The sequence below is a fragment of the Aulostomus chinensis genome, chromosome 13 (assembly GCF_037954235.1).
Source record: "Aulostomus chinensis isolate RoL2024-O1b breed Wild chromosome 13, RoL_Achi_v1.0, whole genome shotgun sequence".
In the NCBI taxonomy this organism is placed as follows: Eukaryota; Metazoa; Chordata; class Actinopteri; order Syngnathiformes; family Aulostomidae; genus Aulostomus; species Aulostomus chinensis.
Genome location: NC_141332.1, coordinates 25,070,827 through 25,088,607, shown reverse-complemented (window position 1 = coordinate 25,088,607; position 17,781 = coordinate 25,070,827). Strand labels below are relative to the sequence as shown.

General features: G+C 44.9%; 1 protein-coding gene across 1 annotated transcript in view; it reads right to left on the bottom strand.

The window, feature by feature from the left end:
- Positions 1-2,330: 2,330 nt before the first annotated feature.
- The window catches only part of afg2a (AAA ATPase AFG2A), a 112,982-nt gene continuing 97,531 nt past the window's right edge, over positions 2,331-17,781 (bottom strand). Inside the window, exon 17 of the mRNA XM_086222275.1 lies at positions 2,331-2,704. Coding sequence (XP_086078401.1) covers positions 2,525-2,704 — 180 coding nt within the window. The 3' untranslated portion in view covers positions 2,331-2,524. The remainder of the gene's footprint in view (positions 2,705-17,781) is intronic.

The window sequence follows — 17,781 nt, the reverse complement described above, 5'->3', positions numbered from 1 at the left end:
ATGGAACGGTGGGCTCAGTGTTTGCTCCACAAGCCAACTCCCATTGGCCATTCACGCCGCTGAAAAGGATACATCGCATCCGCTCCTGATTCATTGGGCAGATGTGGAAGGCCGGGCGATAGAGATGTGTGCTGGAGTTAAGGTGGACCGGCTGCGTGTGTGTGTATGTGCGTTTTGAAGTTGGCTGGACCGGGTGGGGTTGTGGGGTTGGGGTTGGGGGGGGGGGGGGGGGGGGGGGCTCGGTCGGGGAAGAAACAACACACCAGTTTCCGTTCGTGTGTGTGATGAATAATGATGTGAATGTGACGGGTAATGTGACTAATAGTGACGTAACAAAAACCCCGTTTGTTTGGATTCCTGTTGAATTGAAAAAAATAGAAAATAGAAAAGTTTTTTTTAAATTAACAGTGTCATTTTTGGAACAAAACCTGTATGTTGATTCATGCTCTGAAAACCTATTATAATCAAACTGATAATTTATGATTATTGTTACTGTTATTACAATAAATATACTGGAATTAAAACAGTTTCCAGTCTGGAGAATTAAGAGTTTTGATCTAAAACTCTCGGAGTGAAGCCAAACTTAAATAACAGAATACTTGAAGATGACGAGACCACGGAACAGATTTATCAAGAACCAAAAAGTCCCGGAAATCAGACATTAATTGATACATTAATTTACTAAAATATACCATAGGCAGTCTTAAGGGAAATTATTTAATTTACAACAAAGTTAATGACAGCATTTGTGTCTACAGTGGCTATGCATTCTTACGTCACTGACACCCTCATGTTCAGTGGTATCAAACCTGTAGAGGTGAGTTAAATTTAACTTGGACCCCCCCCCCCCCCCGTCTTTATTGTTTTACTTCTGAGGACCCCTTGAAAAACGCTGTGTGCGCTTGGACAAAGTGATTTTATAGACAATTACGGGAGGAAAGGTCAACAGGATGTCCCCTCCTCCGTCATGTTCCCATTACGCTTCATCAGAGGGGACGGAATGCGTAAAGATGAGCCTGCAGCTCGCGGAGCGCGCAGATAAGGACAACTTCCCATCACTTCAAGAGTTTCGTGGGTGGATGTCTGGAAAAAAAAAAAAAAAAAAAACATAGGGAGGTGGTGATGGTGGTGGGTTCAGTTCCCGGTCCACCTTAAGAGAAACGCAGCCCTGCAGCCAGGGGAAAGGCTCCCCCCCCCCTCCCCGCGCTCCCGCCACCCCCTCCACTCCCCTCTGTTCCTGACTGTCTGGTTTGATTGGTGTCGCGGATGCGCTACATCCGGATCCATGAGAAAAGGAAGTTCAATACAAAGTCAATTTATCCTTTTCAAATGGAAAAATCAATAGATGAACGACCCCCGCTGCCATTTCGGGTCAATCCCGGAGCTTAAAAAGCAGAGCAGCGCTGACAGGCCGTTCCAGGGTCTGAGGCGCAGGAGTGACGGATGCATGTAAAAGTTCCTCTTGGTGATCAAGCAAATCCTGGTAGACCGACAGATGGCCGCCTGGATCCCGGCTCTTAGTAGTGCGGACGGAAATCTCACGATTATAGCAATTAGCTGATGTTCCATACATGCATGTGATGAATATTCCAGAACCCCCCCCCCCCCACCCCACCCCCCCAGGATTTAGAGCAGTGGTTCCCCCAAACGAGGGGTCGAGGAACATGAGGGGACACTGCAGCGGTTAGTCCCCAGACAGAGGAGTATGCCACAGTGCAGCTCCACGGTGTTGGCACGTGTGTAACATTCTGGTTGAAGCACTTACAGCACGTCATTAGACTTCCTTTTTTTCCAGCTTTTATTGCAAACTTGTCGATATGAGCCCCGAATCCTTGAAAACGTTCAAGAGCTTGTGGTTTGATGGCCAAGTTATTCACCAGCCCATAGGGAGCGCTTTTTTTTTCTTTTTTTTTTTCTGAAGAGCCACAAATATTTACTCTCAGCAGAAAGTGGCTCCACTGAAACCTCCCAGAAAAGTTAGATTCTGTTTGGATGCACTGACGGTGAAGGATGAGTTGAAACAGGCCAGGAAAGTCTTACAATTCTCACTAAATCGGTTGTTCCACATTCTTAAAAACATTATTTGTGTGTGTGTGTGTGTGTGTGTGTGTGTGTGTGTGTGTGTGTGTGTGTGTGTGCGCGCGCTGCATTTGTAGCTCTGAGGAACATTCTACATTCTCAGCCTTGTTTCAATGCAGCAGCTAATTCTGCGGCACTCTGCCGGTGCATAGACTTCTGAATATAAAATTACAGCTAGTATTTTTTTTCCAGTTAATTCATTTAATGACACAAAAGACACCTGGAGAAAAAAAACAAAATAATACCAGAAGTATATTAAAATGTTCATCTTTTATTGAATATAACAAAAGCTGAGTGTGGACTGAAACCTACCAATATTTGCATCTGCTGGTTGCCCTCAGCTCCTCGTGAGTGGAGGTCTGATGGTGGTTACTGAGCCGGAGGACTCAGGCAGCAAGAAGGAATCACAACTGCTTGTGTGTTTGTTCGTGTCTGTAGATGGAGGTCAGAAGGAGCCCAGGCCGCCGCGTTGCTCCTGATAGCTGATATACGACTGGATGAGAGAGTCGGGGACCCGGGGCTTCACAGCGTTCAGGGCCCTTTCAAAGTGTCCAGCCTGGATGTGCTGAGCTTTGATGTCCTCCTGCAGGGCCAGGAGGGCAGCCTCTCTGCATACTGCTGTTATCTGGGACAGGAAACAGACACAGATAGATTCAGCTGTCAGGCCCCTGAACGCCACACGGTCACGTGAGCAGTTAAGCCTGGTTTATGCTTCTGCGGCGCGGCGACGCCATACCTACGCCGTCAACGCAGACCCCTACGCGGACCATACGGTGTAGCCTGATGTGCACCTCCAAAAAATCCTGACTATGCGTCGCCTCGTGACGTGAACGTCAAGGACTGTTATTGGTCTGCTCAGAGGAGGTCACAGATTGCATGAGGACGTGGAGGAACCTCCGCGACAAATATGTGCGTCTCCGGAAGAAAATGGCCACAAGAAGTCATGTTTGTCATGTTCAAAGTTTACAGTTTGATTCATGAAAGCAAACAGTCGTTCGGCTTGGCGGTGAATTTCAGAGCAACGCGTTCCTTCGCAGCAGAACTTCGAATGCTCAATGAGGGTGTAGGGTCTACGCCGTCGCCGCGACGCAGAAGCATAAACCAAGCTTTAGATGTCGATGGACTTCAGCGACAGAGGGGCTACTGTACCGAAACATCAGGTTAGAGTCAGCACACCTAACCTCTATAAGCCAAATGTCAGCGTAGGACTGCGGGATCTAAACTAGCAGTGACCAGTCACGTTGGAGCAGGTTCCGCTTCCACGCAGGTGAACCGAGAACAAAAGAGGTGGAATGCATGGACTGGCATGCACTTTTGCATATTGTTCATGATATATTTTTATAAAATTTCATCTGCATTCATGTGTTGCGGATGTCTGTTAGCAGTGAAACGGTTGTCGACGTCAGCACCCAAAGCAGAAGTACAATGAGTAAACTGCAGCTCAAGTCTCTCCCCGGTTACCCACTGGCTACATGAGACACCTTGAAGTTCTCTTGAGACTTCATGGATGATGGAACTGGAACTGTGGGCCCCTAGTGGCTGCTGGGGGTACTGCAGGTGGACATGGCAGTGACAAAAGAAGACCAACTGGAGTCGATGATGAATCTGAACCGGGAGCTTTTATTGTATGTGTGTGTATTGCAGGTGAGAATTATTTGTTTCGAGGAGCTCTGATTGATCGGCATAATTTTACATGACAAAAAAAAGATTTTTCTTTTTTTCCCCCTAAATGTTTTCCCTGACTGGAAAACTGGTTCACAATCCTCCAGATTTCCCAGGATCGTTGTGAACTCTGTTATATTTTAGAAGAACTACAAGTCATATCTGAGCTATTTTGCCCGGAACAACTTCATGGAAGCTGTAATGATGAACGTGGTTGGATGTTTATGAGTCGGGCAGACAGGAAACTCAACTCTCATATGTTAGTTAAGCACAACAAACTTTTCTCAGGCTCTTGGAGGCGATTAACACGCAACTAAAACTCAACTGTCAGTTGTCTAAATTGTTCAGTAGAGCTGAAAAGTCACATCGCAGGAAGTGTTCGGCTCCACTTCGTTTACCTTGTCCTGTTTTTTTACGAGCGCTTTTTCAATGAGCTGCAGTAACATTTCATTCTGCAACGATTCTCAGAAAACCTGGTGTTTTCACTCTCCTAATGGGATTATTTCTGCATCCAGAGCAGCTCTGACATTAAAAGATCTGTTGAAGCGACATTTCTGATCTGCCATGTCTAAAGAGCAGACCCAGTAGTCCCTCTGCAGACTCTTCACTGCAGCACTGACGGAATTATGCAACAGCTGACACGGAAGAGGGTTGAAGTCAGCGTGAGAGACCTTGGGCAGAGATTCTGCGCACACTAGAGGAGTGACTCACTTCCGAATTGGTGGCGATGGCTGATGGAGGCCAGGCACCTTTCCTTGCAATGCCACCCTCCTCCCCGTCTAGAAGCACGGCTTTGTTCTGAACCCAGGCAGCTTACACAACTCCCCCCAGCAAGAGCCTTGCAGGAAACTATTGGCCTGTACAACCACTGATAACGTCTGCCGGGAGGTTAGTGGGACAGGCCGTCATGTGATGCAGCAGAGCCGGAGCACACTGAACAGTGGAGGCACGCACGTAGCAGCTACGTGGCTCCACTTAGATCGTTCACTGGGCCGAAGCCCCCCTGGTCACTGCCCCTGTTCCCTACAGCTGTACAGGCAGGCTTGCTGTACGCCATGGAGCTGAAACTGAATATTCACATGTACTTTGTACTCTGGAGCTGTTTATCACATGTACCTCAGTCACTATAAGGTCTACTGAGACGGAGAAGGTGCAGCAGTCTCTCAGTGCGGCCAAGGTCACATGAGTGTTGATACAATCATGCGGTCACAGGTGGTGCAGACCAGTGTCGCATTACAAAGGGTTCATGGCCAATGTTGAAAAAAACATCTCATTTAAGTGATTTTGAAAATTGTGATTTTTTTTTGCTATTAGAGGGAATGTTCTTCTTTCCCGTCGCTATTTTAATGGTGGAACGTCTGCTTGGCGCGTGATGTGTAGGTAACGCCACGGTATTTCGTGTTATAAAAGTTATTTTACCTCTAACATACATGGCGCCCCCGCGTGATTTGACGGTTGCAGCAGGCCATATGGCTGTTTCAGGTGTGCAGCTTGAGGACATTTCGATAAAAACTCACTAAAAAAAAGCAGTTTTTCTGCTGCTGGTGTCTTTACAGACATTCCAAAAGTTCAGCTTCCCTCATGCTAGCTGAGTATGGATGAACAAACCAACTGAAAATCATGTGTCTTTCCATTTTCTACTGTCAGAGTCGATATTCACAGCCATCCTCTTTGTAGTTCATGGCCTGTTATTTAAAAGAAACATGCCTCATTCCCTATTTTTTTTTTATGTGTGACATCTCCACAGTTCTGTAAAAATCAGTTTGAAAAATAAATGGGCACGAACATCAGATCTCAGCGTGTCCTGAGAGGTCCGAGGCCTCGACGGGAAGTGAAAGTACAGAGAAGTAATTTAGTTTCCTCGGTGGAGTCAGAAAAGTAATGACACTGAACTGTTATGCCCTCGGTCAGAGGGACAAGATAGCTTGAAAGGCCGCTACCAGAGGTGTTCATCAGAGCTGACTGTGACAGAAGATGCCGTTCAGAGCTTCAGTTCAAGTAAGAGGTTTATTGTTCAATTCATGTGAAGTATCTTCATGATTGTAGCCATGCAAATGTAGAGGAAGCAAGCGAAGACAAGAAGGAATATTCTCAAACAATAAAATTCACACTAGATTTTATGATCAATGAGTAAACTTGACATGTTTGGAGCTCCCCGGCCCGGCTAGCGTGCTGGGCTCAGGACAGGTGCTGTGCAGATGTCAGGATGTGAGGCCTACTCTCCTCACCGCCTCTTCTGTTCCAAACCAATGAGCAACATGATTTAGGCAGGGTAAACACACGGGGCCGGGTTCATTTTCTATGAGGGTTTCCCATCAGTCAAGTCATTTAAGCCTGTCAGTAATAATGATGCAAAACAAGGAGGCCACGTATCCTGGGTCCCTGTTTACAGACGAGGAAGCCGGGACCAGAGCAGAGGGAGGGAGGGAGGGAGGGAAGGAGGGACATAGAAATATGGGATCTAGTGTAGTTTCTAAGCAACATCCATAAACAGGAACAGACAAACGTTGCGGCGCAGCCTTATTCATGCTGAAGCTACAGGACATGGTAGCCTGCTCATGATCCCACGGTTAATCATTATTTCGTTGTTTACTTCCAAAACACCTAAAAAAAAAAAATAAGTCGAGCACTACGCAGTACACAGATGACGCACACATTCAGCCCTGGTCTGTGGAGGTGATCAACCAGCCAGTGTTGCCTGCCGTGTGTTTTGCCCGTAAAGGCCTTGAAAAAAAAAAAAATTAAAGCCACAAAGGCAAACAGGGCCAGCAAAAGAGCCGGTTTGTTTGTTAACGTGAAGGCATTCCGAGAGCGGAGCCAAAAGACCAGTGTGCCCCCCCCCCACCCCCACTACTTTAGCTCTACCTTGAACACCCCCAAAAAAACAGCTTAACAACCCCTTAAGATGGCCCCTGCACTACTGCAGAAAAACTGCAAATGCATAGAAATTTGTGTGTGTGTGTGTGTGTGTGTGTGTGTGTGTTGGTGGGGGGGGTGGGGGGGGGCTGTCGCTGGTGCAGAGTGCTGACTTGTGGCAGGCCAAATAAATTATAGATCTCTTTTTGTAATTTTATGGCAATGCAGACTTTATTTTTCATTCCCCCCTCATAAATTATGTCAGCAATCACTTAAATATATGGAGAGCTGATGCATTGCAGCGGCGGCTCTATGGTGATGTGGTCGAACTCCAGAGTTCCTGGAAGTGGCACGCAGCCAGTCGTAAAGGCAAAGCAAATGAAAGGAGAAAAAAAAAAAGAAAAAGAAAAAAGCAATCATCAAGAGGCTCTCAGTTTGGGCTGAAACTTGCTGACTCAAGATGACCCAAAAGACGGCCTGATAGAGTCGAAGGCGGGCGGCGTTTCTGATGATGAAGCAGAAGCAGCAATGTGTACAGTAAGCTTTTCCATACTGGTTCAGGTTAAACAGTAACGCCTGTGATGAACTCATAAACAGGCAGTGAACCAGGGTCCTGTGGGGTCTCGGCTGCATCAGTATGACTCATACCTGAATACAGACGGTCTAGCAGCTTGAATTACAAGGCTCATCATAATCATTTCAGGGGAAACACGCTGTTTTTAGAGTGAGCTGTCATCCATATAAGGGCCTGGCGTTGCAGACTTTTGGGTGTAGTTGTGACGGCTAAAGGCTGGACGCAAGCAATTATCTGCCATCCAAATATCATATTTATTAACAACATGGAGTGACAACAACCGCCGAAACGCTGCGAGAAGAACATGGATGCCATGTACAGTGTGGTTTCTATCAACGTCACATCTGGAAATGTTGATGAAAATGGCGAGACTGAAGCAGAGCCTCCCCCACTTTCACAAAGAAGTTTTTACACTCAATTTGAAGTGGATTTAAATTTTTTGGGAAAAAGAGTTAATGTGCAAACAGGAGATAAAACCAAGTTTTTCGAATAGGCTCTGACGCAGGTAATCATAAACTTGTGTGTGTCTCCAGACATTAATGAACACCAGTCGCTGCTTCGGAAGAATTACCTCCCCATTTATCCTCCTTAAAGTTGCCACAACAACACTCAACACCTTCTTAAAGTTGCTTTGAGTGCCGACTACATTTTTCACAGCTCGAATGGATTGATGGGTGTTGGACCAATGGCACGTCAACAGCACGTCAGCTAACATTACTCGTGGCTATTTCATTAAAATGAAGGTGACACATAGCGAATAAAAACTGTTACAAGTCCACACAATTCCTGCTTCGCTTCATCGGCGACTCCCATGATCCCACACTACATGACAGCATCATCAAACGACATCCGGTGTGGCCTGTGGGGAACGGCCCTGCCACCATTTTGGACTGAATCCATCAATGGGAACGACACAGAATAATTTCTACAGAACAACATGACAACACGCTCTGTCAAACATGGCGTCATTCAGTCTCTTGACAAGTTATCCCTTTTTTTTTTTCCTAGAAAGTTTTTCAGTCCAAAATGGCAGAGAATGCTGTGAGCTAACTTTGCTAAGGAGCAATCAAGTAGCTTTCTTTGCTACATCCATAACCCTTTTTCCTGGCTACTATTTTGACATGGAACAGTCGGTACACAAGTTTCTGCAGCCACATAGAACCTTCATCCATGTTGTTGGTGACATTTGTGTTCACCTACTGTTTCATATCAGCATGGCAGCTGTGACAGGGGTCTATTATTCTTCTGATAGGACCCCTAGAGGCAGAGATCTCATATTGTCCATTAACTTAAGGGCAATGGGTTTAGCTGAGCTAAAAATAAGTCAACAAATTGCCAACATCATTAATAATAAGCTCTATCATTTATGAAACATTAGTTAAGCCTAAATTATCCATTAACATCAACTTTGGCTGCATTGTGACAGCGGAGGGCAGAAGATCCTGATCAGTGGAGCCGTTTTAATGGGGTTATGACATGAGGACCGGCACGTGCAGGACTCCTCTGGGCTGGAGACGTGTGCGCCTCCCGTGCTCCAGCCATCAGGGTGCACCAACATGAAACCCTGGATACAACAGCGGCCTTTATGCTCTGTTGGTTACTGCGCTGCACTTCCCGCTGTAAGCCACAACTGCACCCTACATCATGCTGCTCCACTGCACTCCAGCTCCACCGTGTCCATCTCGTGTTCTGCAGTGATATACTACTGCACGTCCAGGCCTGCATGAGAGGTCCTGTTGTCCTTGTAAGATAAGACAACAGCAAACTTTAATGACCCCAGAGAGGAAATTAGGCCGTTGTAGCAGCGAACGGTAACAAGATAGGATAAAGAATAACAGCATATAATAAATAGGGACCTAACAAAGTGGGGGTTATATAAACACCTGGCACTTTTTAGTGCCGCAGCATGCTAGGAAGAACTATATGACTGAAGCACAATGTTATGAGTGTCAACATTGTGATGTGGATGCAAAATAAGAGGCAGCAAGAAGCTGACGGTGCTTTGAGGTAAAGAAAATAATGAAAGAAGAAATTAGAATGTATTTAAGACGAAGCAGTGCAGTTCAGAACAAGAGAAGTGACATGTCGAAGGAAGACAGAGGAACACTCGCAGCCATGATGCAAGAATGATTTATGGGTTATCCTGGCATGCCAATACTCTGAAATGCTGGTAACTCAATAAATCTTTCTTGTATTGTGGCTACGAGACTTCATTGTGGTTAGCGCCTCTCCAGTGCTGGTGTGCTCTCCCCTCCCGTCTCCCTTCCACCAAGAGAAGTGAAAAATGTTCTCCTCATTCACTTCATGTATTACGGAGAGAAACCTACTGTGATTCCAACATAACTCGGCGAGTCGCGAACAGTGGGGGGGTCTTTTTTGAAATTTGCATACTTGTTTCTGCTGAAAAACATTTCTGTCGCTGCGTTTTTAGCGAGACTTTGTGAAATTTGCAGCTGCGCTTCAGGCAATCTAACGTGTTGTTTTTAGTGAGACATGAGGACGTTTTCAGCTGTCTTCAGACGACGAATCTGGGTGTTTTTGTTGAGATGTTGGGAGATTTGCAGCCGTGTTGTTGGCCACAAAACTAGGTGTTTTTAAGGGAGACATCTGGACATTTGCAGCTGCGTTTCAGGCTATATTGTGTTTCTTTCAGTGCGCATTTTCTGTCTTTGTTTTGGTGACCAAGCAAGTTGTTTTCAGTTTAGATGTCGCAACATTTTCAGTCATTATTTTGGTGGGAAAAAAAAAAAAAATCATGATGTTTTTATTGAGATGTTTCGTCAATTTCACATGTTGTTTTATCCAGACCTCAATCAAAGCATTGTCACAACCATCTTAAAAATGTTTTTTTACTGAGAAGAAAAGGAATGTCTGGCATTTGGCTCGGGGTTCTCACTGCAGGGGTTTACACAGGTGTCACCTGCATTGTGTAGACAAGCAAAGAAATCAAATTCACGACCACGGACGCACGAGTGTGTGTTAGCTTCCGTCACCGGCACTCTCCGGTCTCTCGTGTTCGTAGGAGATTCACTGCATTTTGCATGAACAGCTGCGCATGACTTTTCATAAGATATCGTAGAAAAGTTCCACATGTTGTAAAAGGAGAGGGCAGGGCCATCAGTAGGTGCATCATACGGACAAACCTTGTGCCAGTATATCATGACAATCTCACAGATAAACTTCACATGTTCGTTCATACATACAACCAATACACTGGGTACACACAGCATGTACACTCATGCAAGACTCTCCACTCAAAACACCTCTACATGCATCCAGCAAAATCAGGACACAAATCTATATTTTTGCCTGCAGTGTTTCCCCAGAGGAGGTGAGAAGGTGCGTGCCATGAGACAACCTGTTCAGGGCGACGAAAATAAACCCCTCTCAAGAGGTGGAGGGAGAAAAAAAAAAAGAAGCTTGCTAATACTGGCAGCACATACCAACGTTCTCAGGTCAAATCTGTCTGGTGTACTTTTCGCTTCCTACTTCAACAAAGGTGCTCAGTGAGTGTATCAGACGGCCTTAATGAAGGGCTTGTTAGCTGGGCTACCGGCAGCAGATCCACTAGAGCCGGAGTGTGTGTTTACTATAAATCCCCCCTTGTGTCTACAGCGGGCTACATCCAGTCCTCGCCTCCTGCCTCACCCCTCGCCCTCACACACAATCGGCCACATTTACAGGAGTGAGCCCCGACCAAAATTTCTGACTGCAGGTGAGGCAGACACTACGGCTACGATCTAGGCTTGGTAAACACGCGCACAAAAGCATACGACTGTGTGGGTTTCTTTACATTTAATGCCAGAAAACATTAGAGTATCAGCACCACTACCCCAAACCTTTCACTGACAAAATGAGAGCAAGCCACGCTGCATCCAATTTTCAGAGAGGAAATGAAATAATATATAAATCAAAAGACATCAGGGGTGCAGAGCCCAAACGCTCAACCAGAAATAAAAAGTTTTATCCTCCAAAAAGGCAAAGAGGAAGTGTCTGCAGCGACATGCCTCTGCCAAGAGAAACAAGGCCTGACCACAACTCCATGTGAAACTTATTTAAGATTACAAGGCGAGAGAGAGAGGGGGAGAGAGAGAGAGAAAGTTAAAAGAGAGGGAGGTTAGCATGGAGGGAGGAGTGTCACATGGGGAGGAGGAGGGAGAACGGAAACATGGCACATGATCATAAATAGCTGAGCGGAGTGTGTATGTGTGTGTGTGTGTGTGTGTGTGTGTTGTGGATGAACGTGCACATGCTTGTGCTCTCAGCGGAGGAATTTAGATTCCATAGAGAACTCCGATGATGAAAGTGAGACTGAAGTGGGGGTTTTCTCCGCACGCTACACCTGAGACAATAGACATGATGGTACACATCAGTACTCATTAGTACACATCAGTACTCAAACAAAGGCTTTGAAATCTGAAGACAACTTCAATGGTGTCAATTCAATTTGACAGCACAATTCTGTGTTGGAGATGTCACATCACTGCCTGCAGCTGCAGGTAATATTTTCTGTTTAACTGGCTTGAAAACGTCTTGATATGCAGGGCATTCGTTCGTGTTTTTGTTTGTAGAAGATGTATCATTGCTACTGATTCATCTGGTTTTCATCAGCCCTGTTTGGTCGATAAATAAGGTTGATTACAGATGAAATTAGGCCGGTAAAGTATGAAGTCGAACGCAGGAGTAGCTGAGATGGACAGAGAAATTCCCACCGCCATTTAACGGTGTCTTTAAGGTAAGAAGCTGATGAGTCGTGAGGCCAGACAGCAGCTCCCAGTGTTGATTGAACAGGTGGAGCAATATTTCCACAGCCAGCTGAAGCCATTAACCTTCGCGGGATCACGCAGGAACCATCTTGTTATGTTTTGTTATGTGTTCGGGTCCAAAATACCTGCATTCTTGTATTTTTGGAGGAAGAGCCAAACCGGGACTGAATCAGATGTTCGCAGATGCTTGCGACAGACACTGACAGACAGATGGTTCATCCAATCACCTGCGAACCCTTTTCCAAACAGTTTCTGCAGGCAACTTCTGAGAGTTGAGTCCGGTAGCGGATAGAAGTGAGGGCTAAAATGAATTTTAGCAGAACAAACACATCAATTCAGGTCTTTTGCTTTGATTATTCTCAAGTTCTCCTGTAAAATGAGCAAAACAGAGACTTTTGCCCAAAACCAAAAAGAGTACAGCTATAAATCCTAACTACAATGAGCAGTGTATACAGACTGATGTTAAAAGACAGAGAATATTCTTTTTTGTTTAAATTTTGAAGGACAAGTCTCTCATGGAGGTGGAACATCACCACCATGTTGAATGACTGACTGATTATGTTTGAAATGTGACTGAACAACAGTCCTCCACTTCCTTATCAGGTGTTTGGTCATCGTTGAGGGCCCCTCCTACCTTGTGTTTTGGAAAGACCCATGTGGGATCGCACCTGTGTTGGGGCTACACACAGTTAAGGTTGAGTGTGTGTGTGTATATGTGTGTGTGTGTGTGTGGGGGGGGGGGGGGTGTAGCTGAGCCTTGCCTTTAAGGGCATATTTGTCCTCGCCCCTTAATCAGACGAATGAAAGCTCCACATTCTCCCTGGACCTGGGAATTCAAGGATGGCATATTTACCAAACACACCCACACTGAAGTGACCTGCAGACTGAGCCGTGTGTGTGTGTGTGTGTGTGTGTGTGCTTGAGGTAATGTCAAGGTAAGTAAAGCTCCACCTGTGTGATGTGCACCACTGAAATGCTCTTTTCTTTTTCCTGTTAGCACTACAGTTCCACAGTGTGTGTGTGTGTGTGTGTGTGTGTGTGTGTGTGTTTACACTCCGGAAATGTTCACACGTATGAAGCAAGGCAAACAGCATGGCCGATCATTTGATTTCTCGTTTGCCACAGTGAGCTCTGACTGATCAAGTCATGCTGATGGTTCATTTATGGTCAGAAACAACTTTTTTTTTTTTGAACATTTTTTGAACATTTATTAGAACAGGTTCCTTGACAGAGTCACACACATCATTCCAAAACCTTATGACAAGGTACTCAATACACAATATTCTTTGCAGGTCTAATTTTGTCCACAATAGTAAGAGGGAGAAAAATAAAATAAAATAACATAAAATAAAACAAGGAATAAAAATACCATCCAGCCCAGTTAAATAGAGACAATATTCTCATCTCTCCAAATACATTATAACGGGTGCCCATTTTTCAAGATATAAGTCAGTCTGAAGTCGTAGGGTTGCTGTTATGCGTTCCATGCAGTTTACATCCTTAAGCCTTTGGTACCACTGGTCCAGGGTGGGTGGGTGGGGTTGGAGCCAATTTACTGTGATCATTTTATGTGCAATTAACAGAAGAACCCTTAGCAAAAACACCTGGTTTTTCCCTAAATCAATTATTGATGCTGTACCCAAAGTCAGTTGCTGTGGTTCAATTGGTCTATTTATTTTTAAAATCTCACTTATTTGTCCTTTCACCTCTTCCCAGAATTTTACCAATTTAGGACAGTCCCAGAAGATGTGGGAAAAGTCCCCTGTTATGCCACAGCCTCTCCAGCACAGGGGGGAACAGTTGCTGTCGTAACTAGCTATTATCAAAGGAGTTTTAAAATATCTTACTCTTAACTTCCAGCTGAATTCCCTCCAGGCTGGGCTGCTTAAACATTTCTGCCAGGGCACCCAAGAACTCTCCCATTCTCCGTCAGCAATCACGGCATTAGATTCCAGTTCCCACTTAGCTTTCACATCCAGTGTATCCATTGAAGTGTCCATACGTATCCTGCCGTATATGCAAGATATTGTATTTTTAATGTTCATTTTATTCTCAACTGTCTCAATCCAATATTGTTCAAAATTAGATGGAGCTTCTTTAATATTGTCCCACTCTTTGTGTGTCATCAGATAATGCCGAATTTGAAAATATCTAAATAAATCCTTAGAGTCAATACCGTATTTTGCCTGAAGCTGTGAGAAAGCCCTTAGAGTCCTTCCTTCGAATAACTGATTTATTGTGATTAGGCCCTTCCCTGCCCATCTAATGAAACCACAGTCCATTTTTGCCGGCAGAAAGTCACATGCCGTAGTTATTTTTGCTGCTCTCGATAGAGATAGAGGTAAATTCAACAATCGTCTTGTCCTTTCCCAAACCTTTAGTGTATGATTAACATATTCATTTTGTATCCTAAGTTTACGCCTTGCTTTTGAATTTAGAAAGGGAAGAGTTGAAAGCGACACATTTTTTACTGAACCTTGCTCTATATGCACCCATCTTGTGTCCATATCTAATTTCATCCACGAAACCAGTTTTCCAAGTTGTGCTGCCCAGTAGTAGCTTCGGAAATGTGGCAAGGCCAATCCACCTTTTACCCTGGGTGCACAGAGTGTTTTCAATCTCACTCTAGGCCTTTTGTTCTGCCATATAAATTTGGAAATCAGCTTATCCAGTAATGTAAAGGTAGATACAGGAGCGGTGATAGGTAGAGCATTGAACAGAATAACATTCTTGGCAGAACATTCATCCTGATAGTTTCTATCCTCCCAACTAAGGACAAAGGAAGCACCTCCCATCTTTCCATGTCATTTTTGATCTGAGACATTAGTTTATCATAATTTGCCTTATATAACTGATTTGTGGCATGAGTGAGAATGATTCCCAGGTATCTAAAGCCCCCTTTTGACCACTTGAATTTCACCCGTCCGTTCAGGCATGTCGGCCAACATCCTGTTACCATCATTGCTTCTGATTTCCCCTCATTCACCTTGTACCCTGAAACCTCCCCATAGTCCCTCAGGCATTGCAGAAGAGCCGGTATAGATGACTGTGGATTTCTTATAAACAAAAGAATGTCATCCGCAAACAGCGAAATTTTATGCATCTCACCTCCTTCATCCACTATTCCCTCAATCTGATCATTTCTCCTTATTAATTCAGCAAGCGGTTCGATACACAATGCAAACAAGATAGGCGAGATCGGGTTCCCCTGCCTAACACCTTTTTTAAGATAAAAAAATTGGGAGCAGTACCCATTAACCCCGACCCTTGATATTGGGTCTTTATTCAATGCATTAATCCATTTTATAAATGTCAAATTGAATCCCATTTGTTTCATAGTAAAATTCAAATATGTCCAGTCCACCCTGTCAAATGCCCTCTCGGCATCGAGGCCGAGAAGCATTGACGGGCGGACAGAATACCTTGCTACTGATTGTACATTTAAAGCTCTTCTAATATTATTTGCTCCCTGCCGACCCGGTATGAAACCTGTCTGGTCTGGGTTAATCAGTTTACCTAAGTATTTCTGCATTCTGTTTGCTAATATGGCACTAATAATCTTTACGTCATTCCCCAACAAACTGATCGGCCTATAGGCACCACAGTCTAATGGATAGAAACAACTTTTATATAGTATTGGATTTAGCTCGCATTTTGCCCCCAGCAAAAAGGTCATGTGACCACAGAGGCTGAAGGTGTTGCGCAAAAATCCTTTGTCTTAATTCGAGGGTTAAATATTGGAGAGATAATGGGTTGTGCGCCTGATCCGAAAAATTCACCAACAGACTTTGACTGAGTTGATATTCTGCCTCCTTGGTGGAGGGAGGCGCTCTGAGAACTTTCTAGATCCAATTTCATTGCTGCTTGAATAACAGTGAAATTATTATCAATTTTATATCCCCTGAAAGGCCATTATACTTGTGCGTGTAAACATTTTCTCTCAAAGAATGGAGGAGGCGGAATGTTCCACTGGTGAGCCGGCGACGGAGCTCGTCACATCTCCACAGTGACGCCAGGAAAGGCGGAAAGCGCTACACTGAACGCTGATGCTGCTGTGTGACACATCACGCCTCTGATTACCGGACGCTGGCATGTGCTGTAAAATCACGGGCTGGGGAGACATTATGCTGTAAAAGTGTCTTTCCTCTGTCCTTTTCCTGCTAAATGTCTTTTTGTGTTGGCTTTTGCTACCCACGTTCGGTCTCCCCGCCTGGCCAAGAAAAACAGCACGACGAGTACGCTTGAGGGATCAAATTTCCCAGAAAAATTTGATTTGTGCTCAGCAAGTCCTCGCACATAAACCACAGGCTTTATATTTTAAGTAAAATTTGTCCTTATTGGGGCAAAATCCCTCACTGGCCTTTTACGACCACGGTGACGAGGAGCACGCTTCCATTTCAACCTTCATCTCACCCACAGTGTTGACTAACACAATAACAAGAGTCTAAAGGCCTGTCGGGGAGGAAGAGAGGCGTCGCGCTAACAGAGTTACAGAGGTGTGAAAGCCCCCCCCACACACACACACACACACACTCCTGCAGCCTTTGTGGAGCTGTTGACTGTGTGTTCCACTTCCACTATGAGTGGAAGCGTGACGGCCTCCGTGGTCAGACGCACAGAGACGAAAACACATGCACATACATGCACGCACACGAGAGCTTAAACCATATTTTGGAAATTCACTGCCAACTTCAGACCTTGTTAGACATGCATTCCACCAAAACTGACATGTTTATATGACAGTAGGTTCTTATTTTTTTTCCTCCAAGTTTCACGGCGTATGTATATCAGCCTCCTACATTGCGCAATGTCACAGTTAGTCAAACAGCAGCATATTTTGTGGGTGCAGTTTTTGCGCCTGTGTCCTTGGTGATAAAAATCTTTGCAACAACAAATACTGGGTCATAAATCAGACACAGAGCCAGAGGAGTAACAGCCACAACCACAACAGGTGTTAAGAGGAAGCCATTTGTCTTCCTGCGAGGGTGGCGTTGCTCGGTGTGCGTGCGTGCGTGTGTGTCATTAAAAAAGGCCTTATTTGTGAACTCCTCTGTGTCTGTTAAACATGCTTCTGCAAATCCAGCACGTCTGTTCTTTCTTTAATTCTAAATGTGGGGTTAACAAACTGCTAGTCATCATCCCCCAAGTATTTCCTTCTTCTGACAGAAAACGCAACAAATGACACACGGCACCAATGAGCTCTGAGCGAGCGGCAGATGCTCAGTAATCTAGGAATATTAAGCATCGCAGGCGGGACTCTGACGTCAAGACCGACTGTTTTTCTTGATGATTTGTACGTCCTGCTTTAGAACAGACGCGCTCCTGCCAATGTGAAAAACAGAGTTAAGAAAACAATTGCGCCAGTGAGTTTGAATGGCTGCCAGCCAAGTGTTTCAGACACCTGGGCTCGGACCAAACAGCTCTCACACTGTTGGAGGGAAAAGACCCACCGCTATGGAGTTTACGCTTGGTCAAAGGCATCTGATATGGCTGAATGCTTGCAGCTACAGCTTTTATTAAAATGCCTAATCATCCACTCCATCCTCTCTGTTCAGGGAGATGGATAGAGGGAGGGAGCGCCGTCGACATCCAGCTCTGCCTTCACCGTGTTCACGGTTTTGTTTTTGTCAATTACCCGTCGCCATCTGCTAACCTTCCTGGAGGTCACATGTCAATCAAACATGCCAGGAAGGTATGCGGCTCTTTTAATATGCTACTATGACTATTATACCATACCATCGTAATAATGACTCAAGTTATTTCCGGTTTTCTCAGCGATAACACCTTTATCAGAGATGGCACATCAGTCCTGTGTATTTCAGGATCTTTCAGAGAAAACAAAAA